The following is a 21,583-nucleotide window of genomic DNA, read 5'->3' as shown; positions in this document are numbered from 1 at the left end:
ACCGTCAGCCTGTTTTATAGGTACACTGCAGGGTAATGTAAACGTTTTTTTTTTTAAATATCCAATACCTGATATTGTTTTAGTTCAGAGAGGCCAGAAAAGTTATCTAGATCTTCAGAGACATTGGTTCTAAGGTTCTATGGTTTCAAGGTTCTAAAGTTCTATGGTTCCGAGGTTCTAAGGTTCCAAGGTTCCAATGTTCTGAGGTTCTGATGTTCTAAGGTTATAAGGTTCTAGCTTGCGGACGTAATATAAAACATGATTCATCAGCATACATGGAAAAAAAAAAATTTAAGCCTTGGATTTCTAATCCTCTAATGTTGTTATTTGATCTGATTTTAATAGCTAGCATTTTGATGGCGATAACAAATAGATATGGTGACAGTGGACACCCTTGTTTAACTCCTCTTGACAGTTCAAAACTTTTTGTAGCCACTATTTACAAGTAGCCACTATTTACTATTTTACACCTGGGGATGCTACATGTAACTTTTCCCAATTGAATAAAAGACTCACCGAAATACCAAAAAATACAGCCATTTATATATAAAATCCAGTCTTACTTAATCAAATACCTTTTCAAAATCCGTTATGAATTCGAGGCCCTTGTCTAACTTCTCTTGACAGTTCAAAACTTTTTGTAGCCACTATTTACTATTTTACACCTGGGGATGCTATATGTAACTTTTACCAATTGAATAAAAGACTCACCGAAATACCAAAAAATACAGCCATTTATATATAAAATCCAGTCTTACTTAATCAAATACCTTTTCAAAATCCGTTATGAATTCGAGGCCCTTGTCTAACTTCTCTTGACAGTTCAAAACTTTTTGTAGCCACTATTTACTATTTTACACCTGGGGATGCTATATGTAACTTTTACCAATTGAATAAAAGACTCACCGAAATACCAAAAAATACAGCCATTTATATATAAAATCCAGTCTTACTTAATCAAATACCTTTTCAAAATCCGTTATGAATTCGAGGCCTGTTTTCTTAGATGTTTCATGTTGTTCTATTATTTTTAGTAGTTGTCGTATATTATCTCCAATGTACGTTGCTCACTCATTTTGCTCTCCTGCGCCTGACTTCATGCACCAGCTACATCTGACAGTATTATTTGGAAAGAATTTGATGATGAGAGAGAAATTACTTGTTTACTTTAATTACTTGTTACTTTTATTTCTTATTCTTATCCGTATTTTTTAAAACTGCGTTGTTTGTTAGGGGCTCATAAAAAAGCATTTCACTGTAAGGTCTACTCCCGTTGTATTCGGCGCATGTGAATAATAATTTGATTTGATTTGATTTGAAAATAAAAAATCTGCTTAAAATGTTTAGTTTCCAATTTTAAAATATCATTAGGAGAATCATGGATTAGTTACTGCAAATGATTATGGGTAGCGTTCCTGTGTTGGAGATTCAGGAAGAATTTGGTGCATTTTTCTCCATATTCCATCTAGTTTGCTTTATGTTTGTAATATATTACAATATTATAGTTCTTGACTAAGTTCCTGCAGTTATTATTTCTTCCCGCTAACGTTTTGCATCTCTGTTGTTAGTTCCCCCTTCTGTTTGCGTGACGATGTTTCGTTTCTTGCTGGGCAACATAACAGTTAATCGTTTGTTCACCTCTCACTCTCTAAGCCAAGGACAGACAGCACCGTGATGCGGTTTGATTTATATTTTTATATATATAGACGACAGAATGGAGGTCAACGGAGGTGAGTGTAGCCAATGGGAAACTGTAAGCTGTAAAAAAATATATATATATCTGCTAACTTTCCCAAAATTCCCAAATTTTCTAGAAATTTGAAGATTCTTAGTCCCCTGTTTATTCCCTTCTGATTCTGGTCATTTCTGGAAAAGGTGTGAATTTTAGGAAGGCTACCGTAACTTTTCGAGCCTACTAGCACTTAGCACTTGTTTTTTCTATCTAGACCCTAAAAGGGATCTTTGTCTGTGTCATGTTCTTTTGTTTGGCCTGATATGGTTCTCAATCAGAGGCAGGTGTTAGTCATTGTCTCTGATTGGGAACCAAATTTAGGTAGCCTGTTTTCTGTTGGGGTTTGTGGGTGGTCTTCAGTCTTTGTGTGTCTGCACCAGACAGAACTGTTTCGTTTATCGTCATTTTGTTTGTTTGTTTTACGTATTCGATTAAAATGTATACTTTTCACACTGCGCCTTGGTCCTCCTCTCTTCCTCCATGCAAGGAATGTTACATTCTGTTCCCATAGGAGAACTCTTTGAATAACACTTTTTAGTTTCAGTTAGAATCCTTTTAGTTCCAGGTAGAACCCTTTTAGTTCCAGTTAGAATCATTTTAGTTCCAGGTAGAACCCTTTTAGTTCCAGGTAGAATCATTTTAGTTACAGGTAGAACCCTTTTAGTTCCAGTTAGAATCATTTTAGTTCCAGGTAGAACCCTTTTAGTTCCAGTTAGAATAATTTTAGTTCCAGTTAGAATCATTTTAGTTCCAGGTAGAACCCTTTTAGTTCCAGTTAGAATCATTTTAGTTCCAGATAGAATCCTTTCCACAGAGGGTTCTGCATGGAACCCCAAATGAGTTATCCCTGGTACCAAAAAGGGTTCTCCTACAGTATGGGGATAACCAAACAACATCTAAGAGTGTAATTAGCATTTCACAATCCACATTCTGAGACCTAGAAGTGGTTGTCTCCTTTGTGGGCTTTTGTGGGTAACAATGCTTTGTGGGCTTTTGTGGGTAACAATGCATTGTGGGTGGCACATGTCGATGGATTCAGAGAGTTTCCTGGTTTGAGCCCAGGATGGAGCAAGGAGAGGGATGGAAGCAAAACTTACCAGTAGTGTAGTTCCTTCAACTCTCCTTCTCTAAGTCAAGGACAGCGCAGTGATGGCGTGTGAGTTTTTCCTGTTTATGTACCCGTATGACATCATGATTTATGAACACTTAAGTCCAGGACGCTGAGCAACATTGTTTGGCTTAATTACTCAACCCAACTCTTTAGGAGTTTCCCCCCTTGCAGCAATTTGCAATTACTGGGACGTTTTAGAGTAATGACCCAGCAGTTAATGGTGTTAAATTGATGAAACAAGACAAATAATGATTTCTTATAGTTCGCCAGAAGCTGGGTTTCCATCCAATTGACGACAGATTATCATGCAAATATTCTCAAATCCGCATATAAACAATACGGGCATTTTTCCACCAGAGATGTGTTTTCATCAAATTGACTTGTTGGAGTTAAACGCCTGTGTGATGAAGTAGTGCATATAAAAACCACTTCAGAAGTTATACTCCCGTGTAAATAAAGAAATAATAATACAATTAAAATGGGTTTCCATCGCATTTTCAACTCTACGGAAGGTTTTGTCAAACACATTTGAGTTATATAGCGAATGTGTCCCCTCTGCTGTTGGCACATGCATTCTAGCCAACAGCTGGCAGATACAGTCCGGGTATAGCCTACTATATGATGAGATTATTATGGACAAAAGAGATACAGTCCGGGTATAGCCTACTATATGATGAGATTACATGGACAAAAGAGATACAGTCCGGGGATAGCCTACTATACGATGAGATTACATGGACAAAAGAGCGAGATTATTTTTATTTGTCAAACAAATCAAATCAAAGCCATACCTTGAAGAAAAGAGATCTCAAAAGTCCTAAGATTAAGAATTGTTGACTTGCATAAAGCAGGAAACGAGTCTACGATACGTAAAACACTAAACAAGAATGTTGTTCTTGGGAGGACACACACAAAAAAAAAAAAACATTGCTGCACGTCTGAAGTTTGCAAAAGAGCACCTGGATGTTCCACAGCGCTACAGGCAAAATATTCTGTGGACAGATTAACCTGAAGTTGAGTTGTTTGTTTCAACCGCTGTGTCTTTGTCTGACGCAGAGTAGGTGAACGGATGATCTCCGCATCTGTAGTTCCCACCGTGAATGACGGAGGAGGAGGTGAGATAGTGTGGGGGTGCTTTGCTGGTGACAAAAAAAAACAAAAAAAAAAGCATTCCAGGTGAAGCTGGTTGAGAGAATGCCAAGGGTTTGAAAAGCTGTCATCAAGGCAAAGGGTGGCTATTTGAAGAATCTAAAATATTAAATATATTTTGATTTGATTAACACTTGTTTGGTTACTTCATAATTCCATATGTGTTATTTTCAAAGTTGTGATGGAAATAGTTTTATGGAAACTGACAAAAAATATTCCATGTTTAGATCATGAAAGTTTCAGGATATTGAGATCAATTGGCACCAATTATCGTGGACCATGAACCAATTGGACTACATTATCTATGGATGTAATATTTCATCATCATTCTTTATCAGACACTGTTTCTATGGTCCCATGTACCACTTTTCCAGACCATGTTTTAAGATTTGACATTACTGTACACTCACCGGCCACTTTATTTGGTACACCTCTCTACGACTCTACTGTACCCCCTTTTGCCTCCACAACAGCCTGAATTATTCACGCTGTTGGACGTTAAGAGATGCTCTTCTGCACAGCACTGTTTTAAACGGCTGTTTTTTGAGCATTTGTGGCCTTTCTGTTAGCTTGAATGAGTCTCCTCTGACCTCTCTCATTAAGAAGATGTTTTTGACCACAGAAATGAATGTGTTTTGTTTATGGCATCGTTCTCTGTAAACTCTAGAGACTGTAGTGTGTAAAAATCCCAGGAGGGCAACTGTTTCTGAGATGCTGGAACCGCCATGTGTGGCACCAACAATCATACCACGGTCAAAGTTGCTTAGATTACGCATCTTGCCCGTTCTAATGTTTGGTCGAACAACAACTAAAGCTCTCTACTCTATATACTCTATATATTGAGTTGCAGGCAGCCACATGATTCGCTGTTCAAAGGAGCAGGCTATTTGCGTTAACACGCAAGTGTACCTAACAAAGTGGCCGGTGAGTGTATGTATGCAGGCCCTTGTAACTGCTTTTCCAAGACTGCCAACTCGTCACTGATGATTGATTTCACATTGTGGTACTAGTATATAGTGAAATGAGTGGTATCCACCTACAACAACATAGCGATAACATGGAGCCGGCAGGTGATCCAGGTCACAATAGAGGTCAAGCAGTTGGAGGAGGAAGACGAGGAAGATGTGGTGGTCAAAGCAGGGGACGAGCGCCTCTTCTGAGAGGTGGTCGTGGGCCTCGTCTGAGAGGTACGGGGGAACGTGGTGGTCAAAGGAATGGCAGGGGACCAGCACCCCTTCTGAGAGGTGGCCGTGGGCCTCGTTTGAGAGGTGTGGTGGGGAACGTAGTGCGGCAGCAACAGCAAAGAGTGTCCAATGAAATCAGAGCTGTAGTTGTAGACCATGTCGTAAATCATGACAACGACTGAGGCAGCTACAATGATTCAACCAAACCTCAGAAGATCAACCGTTGGCCTCAATCATCAGAACTTTCCTCAATGAGAACCGGTAAGTCTTCAGCGTGCACTAAACATTAGGCTACTCTCAACTGTCAAATGACTGTATATGCCAATGTGTACCACAGAGTAGGTGATGTGACTAAATTTTTCTTACTGTAATTTTCCCTGCAGAATCGAGACTAGGCCAAATAGGGGAGGCAGAGGCAACATTCTGACTGACCAACAAGAGCGGGCTGTGGTCCATTTTGTTCGGGCCAGAAATGATATTCGCCTGACAGAAATTTGGTAGCACATCTTGGATAATGACGACATGTTCAACAATGTGGAAGCCATAAGTTTGCCGACTATTTTACGCATGCCGAAAAGACACCAGGTGTCTCTAAAACAGCTATACCGTGTGCCTTCTGAAAGAAATGCAGACAGAGTGAAGCAACTGAGGACTGAGTATGTTCAGGTGTGTTCAGTTTCAAGATGCCTGTTGCGAAAAATTCCCCCCCAAATTATTCATTGTAATCAGTAATTAACTTTCGAAATGTATTTTTAGACGGTGATGGAGCCGGATGCTGACGAAGAGTCCTATTTTTGGACGAGGCAGGCTTCAACCTGGCCAAGACAAGGAGGAGAGGTCGGAATTTCATTGGCCAGCAGGCAACCATCCAAGTACCTGGACAACGTGGGGCCAACATCACCAAGTGTGCGACTATATCGGAAGATGGTGTGATGGGACGCAAGACCTCGTATAGGATCATATAACGCAGCTCTCCTTGTAACCTTCCTTGATGAGCTAAATCAGGTCTGTAGAGCTGATGGCGTGACCTATGTCATTGTGTGAGATAATGTCAGGTTCCACCAAGCTCAAATGGTGCAAGCGTGGATTAAGACCCATCCACAATTTACCACCCTGTACTTACCCCGTACTCTCCTTTCCTTAACCCGATTGAGGAATTATTCTCCACATGCACCCCAGTATCTCTACTTGCACATCATCATCTGCACATCTATCACTCCGGTATTAATGCTAAATTGTAATTATTTTCACCTCTAGGGCCTATTTATTGCCGACCTCCCGACTCTTCTACATTTACACACACTGTACATAGATTTTTCTATTTTTCTATTGTGTAATTGACTGTACGTTTGTTTATTCCATGTGTAACTCTGTGTTGTTGTTTGTGTCGCACTGCTTTGATTTATCTTGGCCAGGTCGCAGTTGTAAATGAGAACTTGTTCTCAACTAGCCTACCGGGTTAAATAAAGGTGAAATAAAATTAAAAACAATTTAAAAAAAAAATGGAGGTGGAAGGTGCCCTCACAAACAAGCCGCCCTTCTCCAGAAGATTTGCCCAAAGATTCTTCCCAAGATGTTTGGCGAATGAAAACATCCATTGTGATGTGGATGAGAACCTGTGGGCCAAATCCACAAGACAGGGTTGATGGAAATATAGAAGTACAGTAATCAACCCTTTGCTTTGCTTTTTACAGTAAGCCAGGTGAGTAACACTGCAGTTGACGTTTTACAGTAAGCCAGGTGAGGAACACTGCAGTTGACGTTTTACAGTAAGCCAGGTGAGGAACACTGCAGTTGACGTTTTACAGTAAGCCAGGTGAGGAACACTGCAGTTGACCTTTTACAGTAAGCCAGGTGAGTAACACTGCAGTTGACGTTTTACAGTAAGCCAGGTGAGGAACACTGCAGTTGACCTTTTACAGTAAGCCAGGTGAGGAACACTGCAGTTGACCTTTTACAGTAAGCCAGGTGAGGAACACTGCAGTTGACCTTTTACAGTAAGCCAGGTGAGGAACACTGCAGTTGACCTTTTACGGTAAGCCAGGTGAGGAACACTGCAGTTGACCTTTTACGGTAAGCCAGGTGAGGAACACTGCAGTTGACCTTTTACAGTAAGCCAGGTGAGGAACACTGCAGTTGACCTTTTACAGTAAGCCAGGTGAGGAACACTGCAGTTGACCTTTTACGGTAAGCCAGGTGAGGAACACTGCAGTTGACCTTTTACGGTAAGCCAGGTGAGGAACACTGCAGTTGACCTTTTACTGTAGTTTTTATATATATATTTTTGCAGCTAATTATTTTTCCTTTGATTCAGAGAAACCTATATTGTGATTTTAATGTATTTCATCAATACATTTCAGATTTTGTTCAATGATTCTACTGTGTCTGTAGTATTCTCTCTACTAGTCCTTTTACAGTGATCTACTTATCACATATTTTGTACTACAATATTTAATGATTGTACGAACAACTACACAGTGAAACTACTATCTTGTGTGTAGGTGATCAAAATGAATGTTCCTATGGTATTTACATGATAAACTAGTTGTTTGAACCAATTATTCTGAAAATGCAAGGTTTGGGATTGTAGAAAAGGGTAACTCAAAGGTAAGGCCATACTCACTGTCAAAACAGTTGTCTTATCCACTCGGAGCTATCTAACTTGTGTGTGTGTGTGTGTGTGTGTGTGTGTGTGTGTGTGTGTGTGTGTGTGTGTGTGTGTGTGTGTGTGTGTGTGTGTGTGTGTGTGTGTGTGTGTGTGTGTGTGTGTGTGTGTGTGTGTGTGTGTGTGTGTGTGTGTGTATCCTGGAGGGTATAAGGCACTCTGTTTATAATCTAATAGAGAGCATTAACCTGTGTGTCATCTCAACTCCCTCTCTTCCACTAATATCTACTACCCAGAGCACCACTCCTATCTTCTACCCAGAGCACCACTCATATCTACCACCCAGAGGACCACTCCTATCTACCACCCAGAGGACCACTCCTATCTACCACCCAGAACACCACTCCTATCTACTACCCAGAACACCACTCCTATCTACCACCCAGAATACCACTAATATCTACTACCCAGAACACGACTCCTATCTACTACCCAGAGCACCACTCCTATCTACTACCCAGAACACCACTCCTATCTACTACCCAGAACACCACTCCTATCTACTACCCAGAACACCACTCCTATCTACTACCCAGAACACCACTCATATCTACTACCCAGAACACCACTCCTATCTACTACCCAGAACACCACTCCTATCTACTACCCCGAACACCACTCCTACCTACTACCCAGAGGACCACTCCTATCTACCACCCAGAAAACCACTCCTATCTACTACCCAGAACACCAGTCATAACTTCTACCCAGAACACCACTCATATCTACTACCCAGAACACCACTCCTATCTACTACCCAGAACACCACTCCTATCTACTACCCAGAACACCACTCCTATCTACTACCCAGAACACCACTCATATCTACTACCCAGAACACCACTCCTATCTTCTACCCAGAGCACCACTCATATCTACTACCCAGAACACCACTCATATCTACTACCCAGAACACCACTCCTATCTACCACCCAGAGCACCACTCCCCAGAGCAATCCCTCTGCTCTACTCTGATACATTGATCTAATAGAGATGGGACTCTATCCCTCTGCTCTACTCTGGTACATTCATCTGATAGAGATGGGACTCTATCCCTCTGCTCTACTCTGATACATTCATCTAATAGAGATGGGACTCTATCCCTCTGCTCTACTCTGGTACATTAATCTGATAGAGATGGGACTCTATCCCTCTGCTCTACTCTGGTACATTCATCTAATAGAGATGGGACTCTATCCCTCTGCTCTACTCTGATACATTGATCTAATAGAGATGGGACTCTATCCCTCTGCTCTACTCTGGTACATTAATCTAATAGAGATGGGACTCTATCCCTCTGCTCTACTCTGATACATTCATCTGATAGAGATGGGACTCTATCCCTCTGCTCTACTCTGATACATTCATCTAATAGAGATGGGACTCTATCCCTCTGCTCTACTCTGATACATTAATCTAATAGAGATGGGACTCTATCCCTCTGCTCTACTCTGGTACATTCATCTAATAGAGATGGGACTCTATCCCTCTGCTCTACTCTGGTACATTCATCTAATAGAGATGGGACTCTTTCCCTCTGCTCTACTCTGGTACATTCATCTAATAGAGATGGGACTCTATCCCTCTGCTCTACTCTGATACATTGATCTAATAGAGATGGGACTCTATCCCTCTGCTCTACTCTGATACATTAATCTAATAGAGATGGGACTCTATCCCTCTGCTCTACTCTGATACATTCATCTGATAGAGATGGGACTCTATCCCTCTGCTCTACTCTGATACATTCATCTAATAGAGATGGGACTCTATCCCTCTGCTCTACTCTGGTACATTCATCTAATAGAGATGGGACTCTATCCCTCTGCTCTACTCTGATACATTCATCTAATAGAGATGGGACTCTATCCCTCTGCTCTACTCTGATACATTCATCTAATAGAGATGGGACTCTATCCCTCTGCTCTACTCTGATACATTAATCTAATAGAGATGGGACTCTATCCCTCTGCTCTACTCTGGTACATTCATCTAATAGAGATGGGACTCTATCCCTCTGCTCTACTCTGGTACATTCATCTAATAGAGATGGGACTCTATCCCTCTGCTCTACTCTGGTACATTCATCTAATAGAGATGGGACTCTATCCCTCTGCTCTACTCTGGTACATTCATCTAATAGAGATGGGACTCTATCCCTCTGCTTTACTCTGGTACATTCATCTAATAGAGATGGGACTCTATCCCTCTGCTCTACTCTGGTACATTCATCTAATAGAGATGGGACTCTATCCCTCTGCTCTACTCTGGTACATTCATCTAATAGAGATGGGACTCTATCCCTCTGCTCTACTCTGGTACATTCATCTAATAGAGATGGGACTCTATCCCTCTGCTCTACTCTGGTACATTCATCTAATAGAGATGGGACTCTATCCCTCTGCTCTACTCTGGTACATTCATCTAATAGAGATGGGACTCTATCCCTCTGCTTTACTCTGGTACATTCATCTAATAGAGATGGGACTCTATCCCTCTGCTTTACTCTGGTACATTCATCTAATAGAGATGGGACTCTATCCCTCTGCTCTACTCTGGTACATTCATCTAATAGAGATGGGACTCTATCCCTCTGCTTTACTCTGGTACATTCATCTAATAGAGATGGGACTCTATCCCTCTGCTCTACTCTGGTACATTCATCTAATAGAGATGGGACTCTATCCCTCTGCTCTACTCTGATACATTCATCTAATAGAGATGGGACTCTATCCCTCTGCTCTACTCTGATACATTCATCTAATAGAGATGGGACTCTATCCCTCTGCTCTACTCTGGTACATTCATCTAATAGAGATGGGACTCTATCCCTCTGCTCTACTCTGGTACATTCATCTAATAGAGATGGGAATCTATCCCTCTGCTCTACTCTGGTACATTCATCTAATAGAGATGGGACTCTATCCCTCTGCTCTACTCTGGTACATTCATCTAATAGAGATGGGACTCTATCCCTCTGCTTTACTCTGGTACATTCATCTAATAGAGATGGGACTCTATCCCTCTGCTTTACTCTGGTACATTCATCTAATAGAGATGGGACTCTATCCCTCTGCTCTACTCTGGTACATTCATCTAATAGAGATGGGACTCTATCCCTCTGCTTTACTCTGGTACATTCATCTAATAGAGATGGGACTCTATCCCTCTGCTCTACTCTGGTACATTCATCTAATAGAGATGGGACTCTATCCCTCTGCTCTACTCTGATACATTCATCTAATAGAGATGGGACTCTATCCCTCTGCTCTACTCTGATACATTCATCTAATAGAGATGGGACTCTATCCCTCTGCTCTACTCTGATACATTAATCTAATAGAGATGGGACTCTATCCCTCTGCTCTACTCTGGTACATTCATCTAATAGAGATGGGACTCTATCCCTCTGCTCTACTCTGGTACATTCATCTAATAGAGATGGGACTCTATCCCTCTGCTCTACTCTGGTACATTCATCTAATAGAGATGGGACTCTATCGCTCTGCTCTACTCTGGTACATTCATCTAATAGAGATGGGACTCTATCCCTCTGCTCTACTCTGGTACATTCATCTAATAGAGATGGGACTCTATCCCTCTGCTTTACTCTGGTACATTCATCTAATAGAGATGGGACTCTATCCCTCTGCTCTACTCTGGTACATTCATCTAATAGAGATGGGACTCTATCCCTCTGCTTTACTCTGGTACATTCATCTAATAGAGATGGGACTCTATCCCTCTGCTCTACTCTGGTACATTCATCTAATAGAGATGGGACTCTATCCCTCTGCTCTACTCTGGTACATTCAGACACAATCATTGTAAATAGAACAACAGCCATCTAACATTTGACACATCAGCCTGTTTGGGTGGTTAGGTTTTGCAACACAAAGCCACACATGCAGTGAGTGGGCAGAGGCCATGGACGACACACAGAGGTCTTGAGCACTCTGTCTGCTTGTCACTAAATGATAGGAGGAAGGATATATGCCTTGTGGGCAGTGGACTGCCAGTGTAGATGAGAGTCAAGTCTAGTTCAGGCCTGTCCAGCTAACAGATAAACACACAGTATGCACAGATACTGACACCCACATAAACACCCACCCACCCACACCCACACCCAGCCACCCACACACAGCCACCCACACCCAGCCACCCACACACAGCCACCCACACCCAGCCACCCACACCCAGCCACCCACACCCAGCCACCCACACCCAGCCACCCACCCAGAGACAGACAGACACTGATGCAGTAACATGAGCACATAGACCCCGCCCCCCTCCCCCATACCTCTGCAGATGGGTCGGTCGTCGCTCCAGCCTACGTAGCTGTCTGTGACTCTCAGACAGCTGATGCTCTTAGAGCCCTGCAGCTCATAACCCTCATCACAGGAGTAGTGCACCGTGGTACCTCGCCTGTAGGGGGAGGTAGAGAGACAGAGGGTTAAACACATCCAGCTCATAACCCTCATCACAGGAGTAGTGCACCGTGGTACCTCGCCTGTAGGGGGAGGTAGACACCCACATAAACACACCCTTAGTATTCCTGAGTATTCCTGATTATTCCTTAGTATCCCTTATTATTCCTTAGTATTCCATTGTACTCCTTAGTATTCCATAGTATTCCATAGAATTCCTGAGTATTCCTGAGTAATCCTTAGTATTCCTTAGTATTCCTTAGTATTCCCTAGTATTCTTTGGTATTCCTGAGCATTCCTGAGTATTCCTGAGTATTCCTGAGTAATCCTTAGTATTCCTTAGTATTCCTTAGTATTCCTGATTATTCCTGAGTAATCCTTAGTATTCCTTAGTATTCCCGAGTATTCCTTGGTATTCCTTGGTATTCCTTAGTATTCCTTAGTATTCCTTAGTATTCCTGAGTATTCCTGAGTATTCCTTAGTATTCCTGAGTATTCCTGAGTATTCCTTAGTAATCCTTAGTATTCCTTAGTATTCCTTAGTATTCCTGAGTATTCCTTAGTATTCCTTAGTATTCCTTAGTATTCCCTAGTATTCATGGGTATTCCTGAGTATTCCTGAGTAATCCTTAGTATTCCTGAGTATTCCTGAGTATTCCTTAGTATTCCTTAGTATTCCTTAGTATTCATGGGTATTCCTGAGTATTCCTAAGTATTCCTTAGTATTCCTTAGTATTCATGGGTATTCCTGAGTATTCCTGAGTATTCCTTAGTATCTCTTAGTATTCCTTGGTATTCCTTAGTATTCCTTAGTATTCCTTGGTATTCCTTAGTATTCCTTAGTCACATTCTTGTAAACAAACAACACGTCATTGTTTTGTCTTCCTCACTACATGTTCATGTACTGTACTCTCCCCTCTGTACTCTCCCCTCTGTCTCCCCTCTGTACTCTCCCCCTGTACTCTCCCCTCTGTACTCTCCCCTCTGTACTCTCCCCCCTGTACTCTCCCCTCTGTCTCCCCTCTGTACTCTCCCCCTGTACTCTCCCCTCTGTACTCTCCCCCCTGTACTCTCCCCCCTGTACTCTCCCCTCTGTCTGTCTCTGTCTCTCCTTTACCTGAAGTCCGATCCTTTTCTTCTTCCTCGGTCAGGGATCCCCGGGTCGGGACACATGTTGTGTCCCTGGGCCACACCCATCTGAGACACTGAGAGAGGGGGATGAGAGAGAGGGATGAGAGAGAGGGATGAGAGAGAGGGATGAGAGAGGGGGATGCGAGAGAGGGATGAGAGAGAGGGATATTAGAGAGGGATGAGAGAGGGGGATGAGAGAGGGATGACAGAGAGGGATAAGCAATGGAGTGAGAGAAAGATGAGAGAGAGGGATGAGAGAGAGGGATGAGAGAGAGGGATGAGAGAGAGGGATGAAAGAGAGAAAGAGAGGACCGACAGAAGAAAGAGAGAGAGAGAGACAAAGCCATCACCTACAGAGAGATGAACCTGGAGAAGAGTCCCCTAAGCAAGCTGGTCCTAGGGCTCTGTTCACAAACACAAACACACCCCACAGAGCCCCAGGACAACAGCACAATTAGACCCAACCAAATCATGAGAAAACAAAAATATAATTACTTGACACATTGGAAAGAATTAACAAAAAAACAGAGCAAACTAGAATGCTATTTGGCCCTAAACAGAGAGTACACAGTGGCAGAATACCTGACCACTGTGACTGACCCAAACTTAAGGAAAGCTTTGACTATGTACAGACTCAGTGAGCATAGCCTTGCTATTGAGAAAGGCCGCCGTAGGCAGACATGGCTCTCAAGAGAAGACAGGCTATGTGCTCACTGCCCACAAAATGAGGTGGAAACTGAGCTGCACTTCCTAACCTCCTGCCCAATGTATGACCATATTAGAGAGACATATTTCCCTCAGATTACACAGATCCACAAAGAATTTGAAAACAAATCCAATTTTGATAAACTCCCATATCTACTGGGAGAAATTCCACAGTGTGCCATCACAGCAGCAAGATTTGTGACCTGTTGCCACAAGAAAAGGGCAACCAGTGAAGAACAAACACCATTGTAAATACAACCCATATTTATGCTTATTTATTTTAACTTGTGTGCTTTAACCATTTGTACATTGTTACAACACTGTATATATATAATATAACATGTGTAATGTCTTTATTGTTTTGAAACTTCTGTATGTGTAATGTTTACTGTTAATTTGTATTGTTTATTTCACTTTTGTATAATATCTACCTCACTTGCTTTGGCAATGTTAACACATGTTTCCCATGCCAATAAAGCCCCTTGAATTGAATTGAATTGAATTGAGAGAGAGAGAGAGAGAGAGAGAGAGAGAGAGAGAGAGAGAGAGAGAGAGAGAGAGAGAGAGAGAGAGAGAGAGAGAGTTAGATATTAACCGATTTTTACAGCGAAAATCCAGGTAAATATCCAACAGAAGCATTTAAACTAAACCTGATTTTTATTTTTTTACACTGATAATGACATACAGTCTACATCCACGAGGAGAGAAGTGTGAGGGTAAACGTGATTGGCATGCAAATACAGCAATCCCTCCCTCAGTGGATTTCTCAATTCAATACGATCAAACAGAGTGGTGCAGCTAGCTACCGCCAGGCTAAACAGCACTCTAGTGGTGCAGATAGCTACCGCCAGGCTAAACAGCACTCTAGTGGTGCAGCTAGCTACCGCCAGGCTAAACAGCACTCTAGTGGTGCAGCTAGCTACCGCCAGGCTAAACAGCACTCTAGTGGTGCAGCTAGCTTCCGCCAGGCTAAACAGCACTCTAGTGGTGCAGCTAGCTACCGCCAGGCTAAACAGCACTCTAGTAGTGCAGCTAGCTTCCGCCAGGCTAAACAGCACTCTAGTGGTGCAGCTAGCTACCGCCAGGCTAAACAGCACTCTAGTGGTGCAGCTAGCTATAGCCAGGCTAAACAGCACTCTAGTGGTGCAGCTAGCTATAGCCAGGCTAAACAGCACTCTAGTGGTGCAGCTAGCTACCGCCAGGCTAAACAGCACTCTAGTGGTGCAGCTAGCTATAGCCAGGCTAAACAGCACTCTAGTGGTGCAGCTAGCTACTGCCAGGCTAAACAGCACTCTAGTGGTGCAGCTAGCTACCGCCAGGCTAAACAGCACTCTAGTGGTGCAGCTAGCTATAGCCAGGCTAAACAGCACTCTAGTGGTGCAGCTAGCTATAGCCAGGCTAAACAGCACTCTAGTGGTGCAGCTAGCTGCCGCCAGGCTAAACAACACTCTAGTGGTGCAGCTAGCTATAGCCAGGCTAAACAGCACTCTAGTGGTGCAGCTAGCTACCGCCAGGCTAAACAGCACTCTAGTGGTGCAGCTAGCTACCGCCAGGCTAAACAGCACTCTAGTGGTGCAGCTAGCTATAGCCAGGCTAAACAGCACTCTAGTGGTGCAGCTAGCTACCGCCAGGCTAAACAGCACTCTAGTGGTGCAGCTAGCTATAGCCAGGCTAAACAGCACTCTGTGGTGCAGCTAGCTACCGCCAGGCTAAACAGCACTCTAGTGGTGCAGCTAGCTACCGCCAGGCTAAACAGCACTCTAGTGGTGCAGATAGCTACCGCCAGGCTAAACAGCACTCTAGTTGTGCAGCTAGCTACCGCCAGGCTAAACAGCACTCTAGTGGTGCAGCTAGCTATAGCCAGGCTAAACAGCACTCTGTGGTGCAGCTAGCTACCGCCAGGCTAAACAGCACTCTAGTGGTGCAGCTAGCTACCGCGAGGCTAAACAGCACTCTAGTGGTGCAGCTAGCTATAGCCAGGCTAAACAGCTTGCTACCTGCTCTGACATCCACTCATTACTAGAGCCAGAAGGCATCGACTGGGAACTTTCTTAACCTAATACTTGCAGAGAACTGTCAACATATTCATGACGTACCATTTGAAATACACATGTCTGCAGCATGTGTCATTGGCATAGTTTAAGCATTCATTTTCGTAATAGCTTTGTGAAAGTTATGGATTGATTTTCCTCTGTTGACCATCATCAACATGATCATCTATTTGTCTTTATTTAATTAATAACATATCTACCCCTCTCCTCCAATATGACAGCATCCTGCTAAAACATATTAACAGACTGAGACAGGAAGGGGAAGTGACACAGGGTCAGTGAGCCAGCCAACCCGGCAGGCCCCTTGACAGACAGGGCGGGGTCAAAGGCCCGACAGGTGGGGCTAAAACAAAAATGACACCGGTTGATTAGTCGAGACTCTGGCGCCTGGCAGGGGGGCTCATGAATATTGATGAAGGGGGGGGTTAGTCATTCTCTCGCAGGGTAGTCATTCGCAAGGGAACGGAGGACTGGTCATAACCAAGGGAACGGAGGACTGGTCAATAACCAAGGCAATGGAGATGGAGAGAAGAGGACTAGAGGAGATGGGTATGTGGTGATGGAGGTAGAGGACTAGAGGAGATGGGTATGAGGTGATGGAGGTAGAGGACTAGAGGAGATGGGTATGTGAAGATGGAGGTAGAGGACTAGAGGAGATGGGTATTTGATGATGGAGGTGGAGGACTAGAGGAGATGGGTATGTGATGATGGAGGTGGAGGACTAGAGGAGATGGGTATGTGGTGATGGAGGTAGAGGACTAGAGGAGATGGGTATGTGGTGATGGAGGTATAGGACTAGAGGAGATGGGTATGTGATGATGGAGGTAGAGGACTAGAGGACTAGAGGAGATGGGTATGTGGTGATGGAGGTAGAGGACTAGAGGAGATGGGTTATGAGGTGATGGAGATAGAGGACTAGAGGACTAGAGGAGATGGGTATGAGGTGATGGAGGTAGAGGACTAGAGGAGATGGGTTATGAGGTGATGGAGATAGAGGACTAGAGGAGATGGGTATGAGGTGATGGAGGTAGAGGACTAGGGGGAGATGGGTATGAGGTGATGGAGGTAGAGGACTAGAGGAGATGGGTATGTGGTGATGGAGGTAAGGGACTAGAGGAGATGGGTATGTGGTGATGGAGGTAGAGGACTAGAAGAGATGGTTATGAGGTGATGGAGGTAGAGGACTAGAGGAGATGGGTATGAGGTGATGGAGGTAAATGACTAGAGGAGATGGGTATGTGGTGATGGAGGTACAGGACTAGAGGAGATGGGTATGTGGTGATGGAGGTAGAGGACTAGAAGAATAGAGGAGATGGGTATGAGGTGATGGAGGTAGAGGACTAGAGGAGATGGGTATGTGGTGATGAAGGTAAATGACTAGAGGAGATGGGTATGTGGTGATGGAGGTAAATGACTAGATGATATGGGTATGTGGTGATGGAGGTAGAGGAGATGGGTATGAGGTTATGGAGGTAAAGGAAATGGGTATGTGTTGATGGAGGTAGGAGATGGGTATGAGGTTATGGAGGTAGAGGAAATGGGTATGAGGTGATGGAGGTAGAGTACTAGAGGAGATGGGTATGTGGTGATGGAGGTAGAGGACTAGAGGAGATGGGTATGAGGTGATGGAGGTAGAGGACTAGAGGAGATGGGTATGAGGTGATGGAGGTGGAGGAGATGGGTATGAGTTGAAGGAGGTAGAGGACTAGAGGAGATGGGTATGAGGTGATGGAGGTAGAGGACTAGAGGAGATGGGTATGAGGTGATGGAGGTAGAGGACTAGAGGAGATGGGTATGAGGTGGTGGAGGTGGAGGACTAGAGGAGATGGGTATGAGGTGATGGAGGTAGAGGACTAGAAGAGATGGTTATGAGGTGATGGAGGTGGAGGACTAGAGGAGATGGGTATGAGGTGATGGAGGTAGAGGACTAGAGGAGATGGGTATGTGGTGATGGACATGGTGGACTAGAGGAGATGTATTACTAATAGGATAAAGAGGAAGAGATGATAGATGGGGTGCTCCCTCAGTCCATGTTTCATGAAGACCACGATCAGCTCCTTTGTTTTGACACTCCCAGGGCCCTCACCTCCTCCCAGTAGGCCGTCTCGTCATTATTGGTAATCAGGCATCCTACTGTTGTGTCGTCCTCAAACTTGATGATTGAGTTGGAGGCGTGCATGGTCACGCAGTCATGGGTGAACGGAGTACAGGAGGGGGCTGAGAACGCACCCTTGTGGGTCCCCAGTGTTGAGGATCAGCCAAGTGGTAGGTGTTGTTTCCTACCTTCACCACCTGGGGGGCGGCCCGTCAGGAAGTCCAGGACCCAGTTGCACAGGGGGGGGGTTCAGACCCAGGGCCCCGAGCTTAATGATGAGCTTGGAGGGTACTATGGTGTTGAAGGGAGAGCTGTAGTCAATGAACAGCATTCTTACACAGGTTTCCCTCTTGTCCAGATGGGATAGGGCAGCGTGCAGTGTGATGGCTATTGCATCATCCGTGGATCTATTGGGGCGGTAAGCATATTGAAGTGGGCCTAGGGTGTCAGGTAGGGTACAGGTTATTTGATCCTTAACTAGCCTCTCAAAGCACTTCATGATGACAGAAGTGAGTGCCACGGGGCGATAGTCATTTAGTTCAGTTTCTTTTGCTTTCTTAGGTACAGGAACGATGGTGGACATCATGAAGCAAGTGGGGATAGCAGACTGGGATAGGGTGGGATGCCATCTGGGCCGGCAGCCTTGCGAGGGTTAACACGCTTAATGTCTTACTCACGTCGGCCACGGAGAACAAGAGCCCACAGTCCTTGGGAGCCGCATCAGTGGCGCTGTGTTATCCTCAAAGCAACGAAGGTGTTTAGGTTGTCCGGGAGCAAGACGTCGGTGTCCGCGAAGTGGCCGGTTTTCTTTTTGTAATCCATGATTGTCTGTCAGCCCTGCCACATACGTCTCGTGTCTGAGCCGTTTAATTACGACTCCACTTTGTCTCTGTACTGACGTTGTGCCTGTTTCATTGCCTTACAGAGGGAATAACTGCACTGTTTGTATTCAACCATATTTCCCAGTCACCTTGCCCTGGCTAAATGCAGTGGTTTGCGCTTCCAGATTAGTGTAAATGCTGCCATCTATCCACGGTTTCTGGTTTGGGTTTTAATAGTCACAGATGGAACAACATCTCCTAAACGCTTCCTGATGAACTCCGTCACTGTGTCCATGTATACGTCAATGTTATTCTCAGAGGTTACCAGGAACATATCCCAGTCCACGTGATCAAATAATCTTGAGCATGGATTCCGATTTGTCAGGCCAGCGTTGAATAGACCTTAGCATGGGTACTTCCTGTTTGAGTTTCTGCCTATAGGAAGGGAGGAGCAAAATGGAGTCGTGATCTGATTTGCAGAAGGGAGGGCGGGGGACGGCCTTGTAGGCATCCAGGAAGTTGGAGGAGCAATGGTTGAGTGTTTTACCAGAGCGAGTACTACAATCAATATGCTGATAAAACTTCGGTAGCTTTTCCTCAAATTTGTTTAAAATCCCCAGCTGCAATAAATGATGCCTCAGGATATACTGTTTCCAGTTTGCACAAAGTCCAGTGTAGTTCCTTGAGGGCCGTCGTGGTATCGGTTTGAGGGGGAAAATTCACGGCTGTGACTATAACCGAAGAGAATACTATTTGGAAGTAATATCGTCGGCATTTGATTGTGAGGTATTCTAGGTATATCCCGGAGAGAACCATGATTCTGTGAAAACAGAGAACGTTACTGTCCCGAATGTCTCTCTGGAAGGAGATCCTCGCCCTGAGCTCGTCTAGAGACTGAACATTAGCGAGTAATATACTCGGTAGCGGTGGATGGTTTGCACGCCTCCTGAGTCAGACTAAAGTTCACTCCGAATACCTCTTCTCCGGCGGCGTCTTGGAGCATCCTCTGGGATGAGTTCAAATTGCCCTGGTGGGTACAAACAAAGGACCCAACACGGGAAAGCCGTATTCCTGGCCGCTCTCATGTCCAAAATGTATTTACGGCTGTATGTAATAATAACACATAAAAAACATTCTGGGCTAATAATGTAATAAATAAGACAAAAAAATACAAAATACTGTAAAGTTGCTGTCGGCGCCATCGGCGCCATCTTGGTACAAATACCTCGTACATCGACTCGGTACTGGTACCCGGTGTATATAGCCAAGTTATACTCATTGTGTATTTAGTATTACTTTATCAAATCAAATGTATTTACATAGCCCTTCTTACATCAGCTGATATCTCAAAGTGCTGTACAGAAACCCAGCCTAAAACCCCAAACAGCAAGCAATGTAGGTGTAGAAGCACGGTGGCTAGGAAAAACTCCCTAGAAAGGCCAAAACCTAGGAAGAAACCTAGAGAGGAACCAGGCTATGAGGGGTGGCCAGTTATAATTATGTGTTATTACTTTACATGATTTCTTTATTGTCTTTCTCTCTGCATTGTTGGGAAGGTCCGTAAGTAAGCATTTTAGTGTTAGTCTACACCTGTTGTTTAAGAAGCACGTAACGAATAAAATGACATTTGAAACACTGCGTCTCTCTCTCTCTCATTGCCACCGAGCCTCGGAGAAAAGGGCAGGCCTTGCAATTACTGCTGTCCTCAACTACTCTCTCTGCATATTTACTCACATGGTGCCCCAAAAGGAACCCTATTCTCCACATAGTGAGAATGGAATGGAACCCTATTCTCTACATAGTGTATTACATTTGACCAGGGCCCACAGAGTTCTTGTCTAAAGTATTGCACTGCATAGGGAATAAGTTGCTGCATCTTTAACCCTCTATCTCCTCTCTCTGTCTCCTCTCTCTCTCTCTGTTTCTACACTCCTTTATCCCTGTATCCCTCCCTCTGTTTCTACTCTCGTTTAACCATCCCTGTATCCCTCCCTCTGTTTCTACATTCGTTTAACCACCCCCCCCCCCCCCACTGTCCATTTCCACACCTGGGGAGGAGAGAGGAACCTGTTGTGTGACTTTGCAGAAAAACTGTTGCAGAAGAGAAGTTGAACGGTGTACTTCAACAAGTGTATAACGACTAGGAACACTTACAAACTGATATCTTGTGATGATTGTCTTTACTGGGCATCATCTTCACTCCTCTGGACTTCAGCTCTGTCATCTTCTTCACTGTGGAGACCAGAGGATAATGTACAGTCAGATGACCTGTTTAATCAGTACTGTAGAGACCAGAGGATAATGTACAGTCAGATGACCTGTTTAATCAGTACTGTAGAGACCAGAGGATAATGTATAGTCAGATGACCTGTTTAATCAGTACTGTAGAGGTCAGAGGATAATGTACAGTCAGATGACCTGTTTAATCAGCACTGTAGAGACCAGAGGATAATGTACAGTCAGCACTGGGGAGTAAGATCCTATTAGGAACACAATAGGAAGGGGAGTAAGA

At 44.0% G+C, this 21,583-nt stretch overlaps 1 protein-coding gene across 1 annotated transcript in view; it reads right to left on the bottom strand.

The window, feature by feature from the left end:
* Positions 1-21,583, bottom strand: part of LOC139555342 (CUB and sushi domain-containing protein 2-like) — a 993,500-nt gene that overhangs the window by 519,085 nt on the left and 452,832 nt on the right. The window contains exons 7-9 of the mRNA XM_071369058.1: positions 21,226-21,303; positions 13,386-13,473; positions 12,142-12,266 (exon numbers count right to left, since the gene is read on the bottom strand). Of these exons, the coding sequence (XP_071225159.1) occupies positions 12,142-12,266; positions 13,386-13,473; positions 21,226-21,303 (291 nt within the window). The remainder of the gene's footprint in view (positions 1-12,141; positions 12,267-13,385; positions 13,474-21,225; positions 21,304-21,583) is intronic.

The sequence above is a fragment of the Salvelinus alpinus genome, chromosome 26 (assembly GCF_045679555.1).
Source record: "Salvelinus alpinus chromosome 26, SLU_Salpinus.1, whole genome shotgun sequence".
Classification (NCBI taxonomy): Eukaryota; Metazoa; Chordata; class Actinopteri; order Salmoniformes; family Salmonidae; genus Salvelinus; species Salvelinus alpinus.
This window is presented reverse-complemented; position numbering and strand designations above follow the sequence as displayed.